Raw genomic sequence first — 12,981 nt, forward strand, 5'->3', positions numbered from 1 at the left:
TCCAACAGCCCGTCGGCCAAATCCTGGCTGGTCCGCCATAAACGGCCTAATGAGCACTATTGTGACATCACTCTCCACCAGGGAGAGAGTGTGTAATCCCCATCGTTTGTTGTGACTGAGTCGACCCGGTCTGCGGGCTGTGGACCGACACCCCACCACGCAGTACTGAAGGATGAAATGACGGCCAGTGCTGGGCAGATCTCTGGCTGAGCGGGACCTGGTTCTGCTGAAACTGCTCGATGCTGAGCTCCATTGAGAACAGGTTTAAACAGGTTTGAATGCCTTCTGCTGAGGCAGGCCATCCCAGGACCACCCTTTACAGGCCCTGGGATGCTGCCCACTGGCCTTTGTGTCACCCAACAATGATGCCACGAGGGAGCCAGGACCAGGTCATTGTGTCACTGACCAATGAGAACGCAACAAAAAGGTGTGTGTGCGTGTGTTGCGTTGTGCTTGCTGAATGTAAACGTGAGTGTGGAGTGAATGTCCCCCAGGTCTTGCTCCATGACCTCTGAGCACCACGTCACACGGACACGCAGCCAATCAGAGGTCAGCTGTTTGGATTTATGCCAGGGTTTTTAGGCTTGTAAGACTTTAGTAGAAGTGGCAAAAGCCAGTTAAAAAAAAAAAACAGGCGTGACAAAATGCCCTACACACCGGCTGGCTTCTTCTGTGACCGGTTGATCCGGGAGAGAGAGAGGAGAGATGGGGAAGGCTCGCTCAGCAAGCCCCTGCGCTTCAGCGGACAAGACTACAGCACCCTGAAGCAGGAGTGCCTGGAGAAGAAGAGCCTGTTTGAGGATGAAACCTTCCCAGCCACTGTGGAGTCTCTGGGCTTCAAGGAGCTGGGCCACAAGTCCAACAAGGTCAAGAACATCGTGTGGAAGAGGCCCAAGGTAGGAGGCTGGGCGTGGGGTGGGGTGGGGGGGTTGGTCACGGGGTAAGCTGGCGTGGGATGGCCTGCGCATGGGAGCAGGCTTACTGGACTGTTGTAGTGGATCTACAGACCCAAGCCTGGAGGTCTCAGGCCGGTGCTGAGGGTGTTTGAGGAGTGAGAATCATGTCTGTGGGGTTCTGGATGTGAAAAGTGTTCATACAACAGCTTTTGGGATTAGTGGATCAGTGGACAAGTCCCTCGCTGTCCATGTCTGACTTTGCCGACTAAATTATTGGGAAAAGTTGTTCATGAGTGGGTTTGATTTTTTCCTTTTCATTATTTTACTTGATCATGTGCGTCTCTCCTTTTCTAACCTAAACAACATCTGTTGTCTTTAGTAGTGGTTGTGTCAAGTTTGGAGTGGTTCATGATGCTTATGTAACCCTCAGTTGTGTCAGATGGTCCATGTTGATGTTTGTGTCTGCAGGAGATCTGTGAGAACCCTCAGTTCATTGTGGGCGGAGCCAGCCGGACAGACATCTGCCAGGGAGATCTGGGTAATAGAGTCCTCCTGCTCAGCACACAGACCAACTGCCACACGAATCCAGTCAGAATCACAAAACACGTGACTCTCACCTCACTCCCGTAGCAGTTTGTTTACCTCGTTGTTTTTTTGCGGGTGGACCTATGGAGACATGAGCTGAGGAATGCTGGACGGCTGTATAGTTTATTATTGTTTTATTGTTAAAAGGATCCCCATTAGCTGTCACCAAAGTGGGACGAGCTAATCTTCCTGGGGTCCAACAAAAAGAGAAAAAAAAAAAAGTTTGACAAGGCTGCAGGATAATACTGTGCTTCTGATGACAGATTTCTGTCACCTGTTTGGAGAGAAAAACACACACGCACACATACTTCACCAGCAGTGGCCTCTTCATATTGTGCTTGTTCTTTTGGAAAGGGAATCTGGCCGGCAGCACTTCTCATTGTTGTACGGCCCTGTCAGTGTATAAAAGGGCTCCAGGGGGGACAGTGGCAGGCTGTGGTGCTCACCCTACCACCCCCCCCCCCGCTCTAAACTTACATTGTTCACCCGCTTCAACACTCTGTGGCACACACACCTGCACAATCCAAAATCACTTGTGTCAGCACTCTTGATTGGGTCTTTTCCTCAGAAAGACAATTGTGATCATCACCCATCAACCCTCACCTAGGACACCAACCCTCACCTAGGACACCAACCCTCACCTTAGACACCAACCCTCACCAAGGACACCAACCCTCACCTTAGACACCAACCCTCACCTAGGACACCAACCCTCACCTAGGACACCAACCCTCACCTTAGACACCAACCCTCACCTAGGACACCAACCCTCACCTTAGACACCAACCCTCACCTAGGACACCAACCCTCACCTAGGACACCAACCCTCACCTAGGACACCAACCCTCACCTTAGACACCAACTCTCACCTTAGACACCAACCCTCACCTTAGACACCAACCCTCACCTAGGACACTTACCCTCACCTTTGACACCAATCCTCACTTTAGACACCAATCCTCGCCTTAGACACCAACCCTCACCCAGGACAATAACCCTCATCACAGCTCATTACATTTGAACTCCATCAGAACACAGCACTGTTGATTGTTGTTATAGTATAACTAAACCCCATTTTTTCTGTAAAAACACTAGTTAATACTCATGTATGCCTAAACTAATTAAATGGGTCTTGATTATAACACATCTTCTGCCATGTTTGGCCATATGAATGCATAATATCACCCCATTTGAGGAAGCCCAAAAAATCCCCTACCTACAGCTTTTCACTAGAATTTTTTTTTGGGTAAATATAAATGGACTTCAAAATGCTGAAATTGGCAATCTTTGTTTCAATTATCACAAATGTTACTAATGTACAAACATTGTGTTTGGATGTCCTGTGTAAACTCAATTCAAATGAGTTGAAAGTTGTGTTGTTTTTGTCACATGAAAGTTAGTGACATGATGATATGAAAATATGTTTTGTAGGTGACTGCTGGCTGCTAGCCGCCATTGCCTGTCTGACTCTGAACGAGAAGCTGCTTTACAGAGTCCTTGATCATGAGCAGAGCTACACTGACGCCTACGCTGGCATCTTCCACTTCCAGGTCAGAACCTTCCTTCTCCTCAAACTCCTGTTTCAATGTATTATGTTTTCTTTATCAATTACTTGTTATTATTATGTATACACAGGCCCCTCGTGTATGTTATCAAGTTTCTTAATCCTGACTCCTTCAATCTTATCAAAAACCATCTCTCTCAGTTCTGGCGCTATGGCGACTGGGTTGACGTCGTCATTGACGATCGAATCCCCACCTTCAACAACCAGCTGGTGTTCACCAAGTCAGCTGAGAGGAACGAGTTCTGGAGCGCTCTTCTGGAGAAGGCCTACGCCAAGTAAGATCCTAGGAACAGGATTACACTAACTAACCCTAGTTAGGCTAACTAACCCTGTTCAGTGCGACACAAAAATACACTATCAGAGCAAACAACCAAGATATGTGGATGTCTGGGGCAGATACAATTTTTTTTCCCCAATTTGAATATTACGTTGTTTACGTGACTTTGCCTGAAAACATCTGCTGAATAACCAAAAAGTCGAATAAGTGGTGAGACTCACGAGCGGCGTGCTGGGCCCCCGTGTCGTCAGGCTGCACGGCTCCTACGAGGCCCTGAAGGGAGGCAACACTACCGAGGCCATGGAGGACTTCACGGGTGGCGTGACGGAGTTCTACGAGATGAAGGAGGCACCCAAGGAGCTGTACAAGATCATGCAGAAGGCCCTGGAGCGAGGCTCCCTCATGGGCTGCTCCATAGACGTGAGTCTCTAGCCGGGTTTCCCCCCTCTGGGACTCTCGCCAACTGGAAGACGTGGAACACAGTTATTGTCCCACAGCTGTTTTTCACCAGCGTAGGAAACGTCGTTGGGCTCCTTCTAATCGACATTTGTTCGTGTCATTGTTTGTTCGTGTGATCCTCGTCTGTTGATGTCACAATGTGTGTTTGATGTGATCCGTGCGTATATCCTGGTTCTCTAAAGTCACTGGTCCCGGCCCGCTTCGAGACCCGCACCACCACCGGCCTGGTGAAGGGCCACGCCTACTCTGTCACCGCTGTGGAGGAGGTGAGGAGCCCTCGAACAGGCTGATGTTTACCATGATCCTGTCGTGGCCCCTGCTTGACCCTTGCGTGACCCTCCACAGTGTAAACACTCCCAGCAAAAGGAGTCGAAGGTGCGTCTGGTCCGCCTGAGGAACCCCTGGGGCCAGGTGGAGTGGAACGGCCCCTGGAGCGATAAGTGAGTGACCGTCTCTGCCCTGCGCCTCTGCTCTGCTGATCCCTCCACTTAGACACGTCTGACGTGAGAAGGTGTTCAAACAGACGATATACCACTGGACACAGGGTGTTGGTGATGATAGAAATGTGACATATGGTCATCAATGGACTTTATCGAATCGGATGACTTTTTATGAGTGTACCTGTGCTGCAGTAGTAGTTCAGTGGCTATGATGACGTGGGTGTCTGTGTGATCCATGTCTGAACCATGTCTGAACCATGTGTTAACCATGCCTGAACCATGTGTTAACCATGTCTGAACCATGTGTTAACCATGCCTGAACCATGTGTTAAGCATGTCTGAACCATGTGTTAACCATGCCCGAACCATGTGTTAACCATGCCTGAACCATGTGTTAACCATGCCTGAACCATGTGTTAACCATGTCTGAACCATGTGTGCTCCACAGCTCTAAGGAGTGGACCTCTCTGTCTAAGGGAGAGAAGGATAAGCTGCATCACCAGAGTGCTGAGGACGGAGAGTTCTGGTGAGACCCATCGCCCACCACCACCCTCTCTCCTCCTCCAACCCCCCTCCTCCTATTCCCCTTCCTTCTCTCCCCTACTCCCCCTATCCTTCCCCCCCCCCCCCGTTTACTCCTCCCTCACCCCTCCTTCCTGGTTTCTTCAATTCAGGGTTTCTACTGTCTAATTGTGTTTTTTACTGGCCAGTCGTGGTTTTTACTAGCTCGTTAAGGTTTATTCTGTCTAGACATGGTTTCTACTGTCTAGTCATAGTTTTTTACTTTCCCTCTCCTGTGTCAGGATGTCCTTTGAGGACTTCAGGAAGAATTACACCAAGATTGAGATCTGTAACTTGACGCCCGACGCCCTGGAGGATGATAAGATCCACAAATGGACCGTGTCTGTGAACGAGGGCCGCTGGGTCAGGGGCTGCTCTGCCGGGGGCTGCAGGAACTACCCAGGTAGGAGACACACACCTGGGGGTTGGCCAGGTAGGATACACACACACCTGGGGGCTAGCCAGGTAGGAGACACACACACCTGGGGGCTAGCCAGGTAGGAGACACACACACCTGGGGGCTAGCCAGGTAGGAGACACACACACCTGGGGGCTAGCCAGGTAGGAGACACACACACCTGGGGGCTAGCCAGGTAGGAGACACACACACCTGGGGGCTAGCCAGGTAGGAGACACACACACCTGGGGGCTAGCCAGGTAGGAGACACACACACCTGGGGGCTAGCCAGGTAGGAGACACACACACCTGGGGGCTAGCCAGGTAGGAGACACACACACCTGGGGGCTAGCCAGGTAGGAGACACACACACCTGGGGGCTAGCCAGGTAGGAGACACACACACCTGGGGGCTAGCCAGGTAGGAGACACACACACCTGGGGGCTAGCCAGGTAGGAGACACACACACCTGGGGGCTAGCCAGGTAGGAGACACACACACCTGGGGGCTAGCCAGGTAGGAGACACACACACCTGGGGGTTGGCCAGGTAGGAGACACACACACCTGGGGGCTAGCCAGGTAGGAGACACACACACCTGGGGGCTAGCCAGGTAGGAGACACACACACCTGGGGGCTAGCCAGGTAGGAGACACACACACCTGGGGGCTAGCCAGGTAGGAGACACACACACCTGGGGGTTGGCCAGGTAGGAGACACACCTGGGGGCTAGCCAGGTAGGAGATACACACACCTGGGGGTTGTAGGGCTCTGTTCTCTGCCATACTGCTTCAGTCAAGGAATTCAACCAGGAGATTGTGGATCTGATCTGGTTGGTTCTTGGTTCTGCCCTCGGCCCCAACAGACACGTTCTGGACCAACCCTCAGTACCGCCTGCGTCTGCTGGAGGAGGATGACGACCCCGAGGACAACGAGGTGGCCTGCACCTTTGTGGTGACGCTGATGCAGAAGAACCGGCGGAAAGAACGCAAAATGGGCGCCAACCTCTACACCATCGGGTTCGCCATCTACGAGGTGCCGCCCAAACGTCCACACGCGCGCCTAGTACACTCATCACCAAAACAAACATCCACACACACGTCTACTACAACGATCACTAAAACAAACATCCATACGCACATACACGCATGTATGTATGGATACATGCATCACCAAAAACACATATCCATACCGACATGATGCATACTGATCTTGAGAAAGCCATCATTTGTTGTAGGCTGTAAATTCAGCATGTTCACAGCTGGTTACTGTAATGTTTGATGTCATTAAAACGGGAATATCTTCGTCAGTTTTACAACTCACTCTGCTCTCTGTCTCCCCCTAGGTGCCCAAGGAGGTAAGGAGGCATAAAGAGGAATCCGTCCTTTACACAATATTAGTATATCCATCTCAACTTATGTGTCTCACTGTGTCTCACTTTCTATATGTCTCTCTCTTTCTGTCTATCTTCCTGTCTCTCTTCCCTCTCTCCCTGTGTCTCTTCTCTCTCTCTTCCTGTGTCTCTCTTCCTTCTCTCTCTTCCTGTGTCTTTTCCTCTCTCTCTTCCTGTGTCTTTTCCTCTCTCTCCTTGTGTCTCTCTTCCCTCTCTCTCTTCCCTCTCCCTGTGTCTTTTCCTCTCTCTTCCTATGTCTCTCTTCCCTCTCTCCCCGTGTCTTTCCCTCACTCTTCCTGTGTCTCTCACCTTGTGTCTCTCTCCCTGTGTCTCTCCCCTTCCTCCGCGGTTCCAGATGCACGGTAACAAGCAGCACATGCAGAAGGACTTCTTCCTGGTCAATGCCTCGAAGGCCCGCTGCAAGGCCTACATCAACCTGCGGGAGGTGACTCAGCGCTTCCGCCTCAGCCCCGGCGAGTACGTCATCGTGCCCTCCACCTACGAGCCCCACCAGGAGGGCGAGTTCATCCTCCGAGTCTTCTCCGAAAAGAGGAACACCTCAGAGTGAGTGGATGATGGAGGGAGGAAAGGAGGGGGGAGGTGTGTGGAGGGAGGGAAGGGATGGATGGATGGAGAGACAGAGGAGGGGAGGGGTGATCCTGTGTAGAGGTTCTGAGGGGACAAGAAGCAATGTTGTATCTAATCTACATTGTGATTCACATGCTGACATGCTCTATCCATTCTACTGGAGTATTTGCTCTACTTTTTATACAGAAAATACTCCAACAGCATGGAATATGACAGTGCCTTAGGTTGTGTCCAGATGGGGTGTTTCCCCTGGAGTGTATGCTCCTGTGTCTGTGATAGGGGTACCTGTGTGGGGTGGGGGTTAGGGACGCCTGGGGCATGTTTGGATGGGGTTACAACCACCAAGGACAAACAATTTTAACGGCGATTTGATTTGTAGAACTGGAAGAAATCGGCCCCAGTTCGAAGCTGTTATGGAATCTTTTTTAGGACAAGCAACATCCCATGTGGGCATGCACGGGTAAACATTCTCTTTCAGTATTGAGAAACAGCCCGGAAGACTCCTGGAGGCACCTGCTCACACAGTGAAACTAGGAGAGCAGAGAGCCGCTCCGGAGAGTCACGACAGACACCCTGATCTAGAGAGTTACAGGATATACCAGTTCTATAGAGTCAAAGCAGACAGCTGGACTAGAGAGTCACAGCACATACTAGCTGATATAGAGTCACAGCACATAGCTGATATAGAGTCACAGCACATAGCTGATATAGAGTCACAGCACACAGATGATATAGAGTCACAGCACATAGCTGATATAGAGTCACAGCACATAGCTGATATAGAGTCACAGCACACAGATGATATAGAGTCACAGCACATAGCTGATATAGAGTCACAGCATCAAGATGAGAGTCTGTTGGAAAGCCTTGCTCCCCTGCCGTGCACACATGGAAAGGAACAAGCTCCTCTGGTACAGGAAGTTCACACAGGAAATGATCCCCCACAGCACAGGAAGTGCTCCACAGCAAGTGCTCCACACAGCACAGGAAGTGCTTCACACAAGTGTCACAGGAAGTGCTCCACATAGCACAAGAAGTGCTCCACTCAACAGTAGGAAACCTCTTATGTTTTCAAGAGGAAACCCAAACAAACCTACTCTTGTCCATAAAGCAGGTGGTATATAACATTGTGTTTACAGGATCACTGTGAGATGGTAAGAGTGTGGTATACCGGTCAATGATATAAAAGCGCCTGCTAAATGAGTAAAATATCTAAATGAATAGAATTGTGAGCCACCCACAATTTAATGTAGTATAATATAGTGCAGAGGTTTACAGAATAGACACCCTAAGAGAATGTCATTAATTAAAATTCTGGGATTAGATTGTAATAATTCCTTAACATCAAGATAATCTCACACACACTAGATTGATCATGAGTCTCATGATCCAGATGAGAAATTAGGTGTTGTCAGTCGCCATGGTGACTGCTGTCATGGTAACTGCTGTTTGTTGGTCTTCACTCAGGGAGATAGAGAACAGGATCGAGGCCGACCACCCAGTGGTGAGTAGCCCCGCCCCTCTTCATCACACACCTTCTGGTCTCTCAGGAGATCAATTCTCTACTGTCTGGTTTCTGCTGTCTTTTCTAACTTGTCATATTTATAATTTGAATTGCTGATGCGTCAGTTGACAAATAGGTGACCTCAGATATTATATCAGACACAGGTCTCTCTTTCTCTCCGTCCCCCCTCTCTCCCCCCTCCTCTCCCCCAGCCTGCCCCCGCCTCAGTAGGAGAGGAGAGTGATGAGGACCAGCAGTTCAGGAACATCTTTCAGGAGATAGCTGGAGATGTGAGTAGAGAGAGGAGCAAGGGGAGGGGAGGAGGGATACATGGAGGGATAGATGAACAAATGGATGGATGAAGTGTAGATGAACATCTCTGGTGAATTGAAGTTTGATCCTGTTTCGGTGTTTGGTTATTACGTGTATATTTACATAAATCTGGCATCCATGTGAGTTCCAACCACGTCCCTCCCTACACAGGAAATGGAAATCTCAGCCAACGAACTGAAGAACGTCCTCAACAAGGTGGTTTCCCAATGTAAGAGCCTAAGCTTGATCACCTTAGTGACTGACTGGATAACAGTTCTGGTCTCCTCACCCACAGCTCTCTCTCTCATCCATCTCTCCCCCTCACTGCCCCCTCCTCTCCTCACCTATCCTCCCCCCTCCTTCGCCCTCTCCTCCCTCTCCTCCCCTCTTTCTTCCCTCCCTCAGATAAGGACCTGAACACAGAGGGCTTCAGTCTGGAGAGCTGCAGGAGTATGATAGCTCTGATGGACGTATCCTTTGTATCGAGTGCCCTAAGCGGGCTGTGACCCCTGACCCCTGGCTGTATGGTCTGCAGAGGCAGATAGCTGTGACCCCTGGCTGTATGGTCTGCAGAGGCAGCTAGCTGTGACCTCTGACCCCTGGCTGTATGGTCTGCAGAGGCAGCTAGCTGTGACCTCTGACTGTGTGGTCTGCAGAGGCAGCTAGCTGTGACCCCTGACCCCTGGCTGTATGGTCTGCAGAGGCAGATAGCTGTGACCTCTGACCCCTGGCTGTATGGTCTGCAGAGGCAGCTAGCTGTGACCTCTGACTGTATGGTCTGCAGAGGCAGTTAGCTGTGACCCCTGACCCCTGGCTGTATGGTCTGCAGAGGCAGCTAGCTGTGACCCCTGACTGTATGGTCTGCAGAGGCAGATAGCTGTGACCTCTGACCCCTGGCTGTATGGTCTGCAGAGGCAGCTAGCTGTGACCTCTGACTGTATGGTCTGCAGAGGCAGCCAGCTGTGACCCCTGACCCCTGGCTGAATGGTCTGCAGAGGCAGCCAGCTGTGACCCCTGGCAGGGTCAGGAGTACCTCACTAACCCCGGCTGAACATATCAAGGTTGAGGCAACAACATTATTAGCCTTGTTAGCCATTGTTAGCCTGGTCCTAACCAGACTCTCGTACATTTCATTTGTACAGAGAGTCTGGCCTCGCTCCATTGACAAGCGTTGACTTCCTTGTAGGCGGGTACTCTGTTGAAGTTTAAAACTATTGGATCTGCCCAGAGCCACTCTGATCTGCCATAACCAATCGCTAGCGTTCGCCTTAGACAATTCCTTCACCACTACTGTAACAGAGCTAGCTGCCGTAGCTGGACAATCAAACTGTTCCCGAACCCCGTGGGGAGGAGGGCCACAACATCATGGCCACCAACAAAACTCAGCAAAACTTGTTCTTGCTCTGGCTTTAGCTTATGGATATTCGGCAGCGTTGCCAAAACGGACCGAATGGCTTCGCTCGCATCTTTCTCCGCCGCCATTAGGGAACTACAACACAAACTAGCGCACGACAGCCACTCCCTCTGTTCGCTGATTGGCCGGTAGAAAATTAACCGGAGACATCTGACTTAATTACCTCATGGCCAGACCTAGTACAGAAGCAAAATCAAAATTGAGTGGAAGTATGTAGGAGGGCAGAGCCAGGCTAGTGACTTGTCACCTTAGCAACAGAACCTGAAACTAACTATAAGCTAGTAGTTGCTAACTGTCGCTCCTTAAAACAAACCAAAACTGCAAACAATTGAAAACAATTTGGCACAATTAATAATGAAAATGTTTTTAGTCTAGTAAAATGACAACCAACTTGTAGGCATAGATTCAAGTAGAGGCAACATTTACTTCAGCAAAATACACATAGGTAATGAGTCAGTGTCTCATCCTTCATAAATATATCCTAGTTACGAACCCGACACCCCCTCTACACCACACACGCACAAAACAATCACACTACACACAACCACACAGTGGTCAACAGACCGTCCAGCTATGAGACAAACATGATCAAATCATTTGGGACTGAGATCAGTTATACAGTTGGTTTCTTTGAGCCGGCAGTCTGTGGCACACACACACACGCACGGTGGCACCCTTAACTGTGTGTGTAGATGGACGGGACAGGCAGGCTCAACCTGCAGGAGTTCAGACACCTCTGGAACAAGATCAAGCAGTGGCAGGTGACCAGCACAGCTTAACACTACTCATCCAAACCAACATACTAGAAAATCCAGCTGAAAATCTAAGATCATAGTTCTAACCGTATTTCAGTGGTCACCTTCATGTGTTTCCGGGTGAGAAGGTTCAGATTCAGAACTTTGTCTTTCCTTCACCAGGGAATCTTTAAACATTACAACGCGGACCAGACCGGTAGCATCAACAGTTACGAGATGAGGAACGCTGTCAACGATGCAGGTAACAGCCCCCCCCCCCCCCCCACACACACACACACACACACACACCGTAAGGCCACAAACAAAATCCAAGAAGCGTTGTTTTCAAAAGAGATTTTCACAGCCTGTTCAGTGTGTGCTCTATGAATTTACATTTGACTCTGTAAATGTTCTTGTCACTGTACAGTCATGAGTCTTATGTTCCGCTCAGGCTTCCGTCTCAACAACCAGCTCTACGACATCATCACCATGCGCTACGCCAACGAAAGCATGAACATCGACTTTGACAGCTTCATCAGCTGTCTGGTGCGTCTGGAGGCCATGTTCAGTAAGTACCGCCCCCCCTTCAGCACAAACCGCCCAACAACCCCCCCCCCCCTCCAGTTCCTGACGCCGTCTGCTGTCTCTCTCCACAGGGGCGTTCCAGGCCTTCGACCAGGAGGGCGACGGGACGATCAGTCTGAGCGTCCTGGAGGTAAGCTCTCTGCTGACGTGCTTCCGTGTTGAGGGGCTCTGGGCCTGTGGGAGCTAACCCCTCTCCCTCTTCTTCTCTTCTGTACAGTGGCTCCAGCTGACCATGTATGCCTAGACAGGCCCCTCCCCCATCCTCTCCCAGGTGGGGAGCCAGACAGCCTCTCCTCCACACTCCAACCCCCCACCGAGCCACCCTACACACACACACCACTCCTTCCTCTACCATTCCCCCCCCCCCTCTTCCTTACTCACTTCCTCCTGACCTCCCTCCTTCCCTTCCCTCTCTCTCCACTCCCTCCTTGCAGGTCTCAGGCTTCTTAGATATCTCAGCCTCGTCCTTCTTCCAAAGCTCGCAGTCTCACTGGAGTCATCCGCCTTGTTTTTTTATTTACCACAACCATACCACACGTTCCGTATCATTTTCTCAGGCATCAAACACACACAACCTCTCTTTTTCTGTCATTATACCTCTCAGCCTCCTTCTAGTCATCCATCTTTCACTGTTCATCTCTCTGAGAATCTTCTGCTTAACCCCCGCCCTCCCCTCACACCATCTTTGACCTTTCTCATACCAAACCGACCCAAAGCCCTCTCCTCAACATCGCTCCAGTGAGCTTCTCATGGGTGGACCGGGAGGAGTGTGGGGCAGCCTCCTTCACCTTCTCCCTGCCCAGGGGGCGAGGTGGCGGCCTGGGGGGCCCCAACCCTGCGCTCCGCCGGGGGAAGGAGAGACAGACAGCCCCTGGCGTGAACACCAGAAGACTCCCTCAGCTGGAACACTCATGGTCACTATGGAGCCCAAAACGACATACATGGCTATGGGTTGGACATTTTTAGTTTTTTTTTTGTGGTTTCTAATTAAAGCTTTGGTCAAATGAGTGTATTGCATTTTTAACCCTTTTAACCAAATAAATGATTGTGTAGTTACTGGTTTGACTGCTTGAATGGGGATGAAGGGGAGTAGTGTGGTTCACTTCTCTTCATGTAGGGACAGGAACAAGGAATACCTGTGAACTGACTAGTGCTCCAAGTGACTAATAATGAATCATTAAACCAAAATGTTTTCATGCACAAACAACATTGCAAATGAAAGGCAAGGGACCAAACACACTTTCCAAATATTTTTTCGTTTGGATATTTTATC

At 50.3% G+C, this 12,981-nt stretch overlaps 1 protein-coding gene across 1 annotated transcript; it reads left to right on the forward strand.

Annotated features, from left to right (window-relative positions):
• Positions 1-531: 531 nt before the first annotated feature.
• On the forward strand, positions 532-12,726 carry capn3a (calpain 3a, (p94)). The gene is made up of 22 exons (XM_062469674.1): positions 532-896; positions 1,365-1,434; positions 2,913-3,031; positions 3,187-3,320; positions 3,574-3,742; positions 3,964-4,047; positions 4,127-4,221; positions 4,670-4,747; positions 5,025-5,185; positions 6,044-6,213; positions 6,524-6,535; positions 6,927-7,135; positions 8,627-8,663; positions 8,876-8,953; positions 9,147-9,204; positions 9,381-9,445; positions 11,082-11,150; positions 11,307-11,385; positions 11,575-11,691; positions 11,780-11,838; positions 11,926-11,979; positions 12,143-12,726. The coding sequence occupies exons 1-21, from the start codon at positions 645-647 to the stop codon at positions 11,950-11,952; spliced, it is 2,142 nt and encodes a 713-aa protein (XP_062325658.1). The 5' UTR covers positions 532-644; the 3' UTR covers positions 11,953-11,979; positions 12,143-12,726.
• The last annotated feature ends 255 nt before the right edge of the window (positions 12,727-12,981 follow it).

This window comes from Osmerus eperlanus, chromosome 9, assembly GCF_963692335.1.
Source record: "Osmerus eperlanus chromosome 9, fOsmEpe2.1, whole genome shotgun sequence".
Taxonomy (NCBI): Eukaryota; Metazoa; Chordata; class Actinopteri; order Osmeriformes; family Osmeridae; genus Osmerus; species Osmerus eperlanus.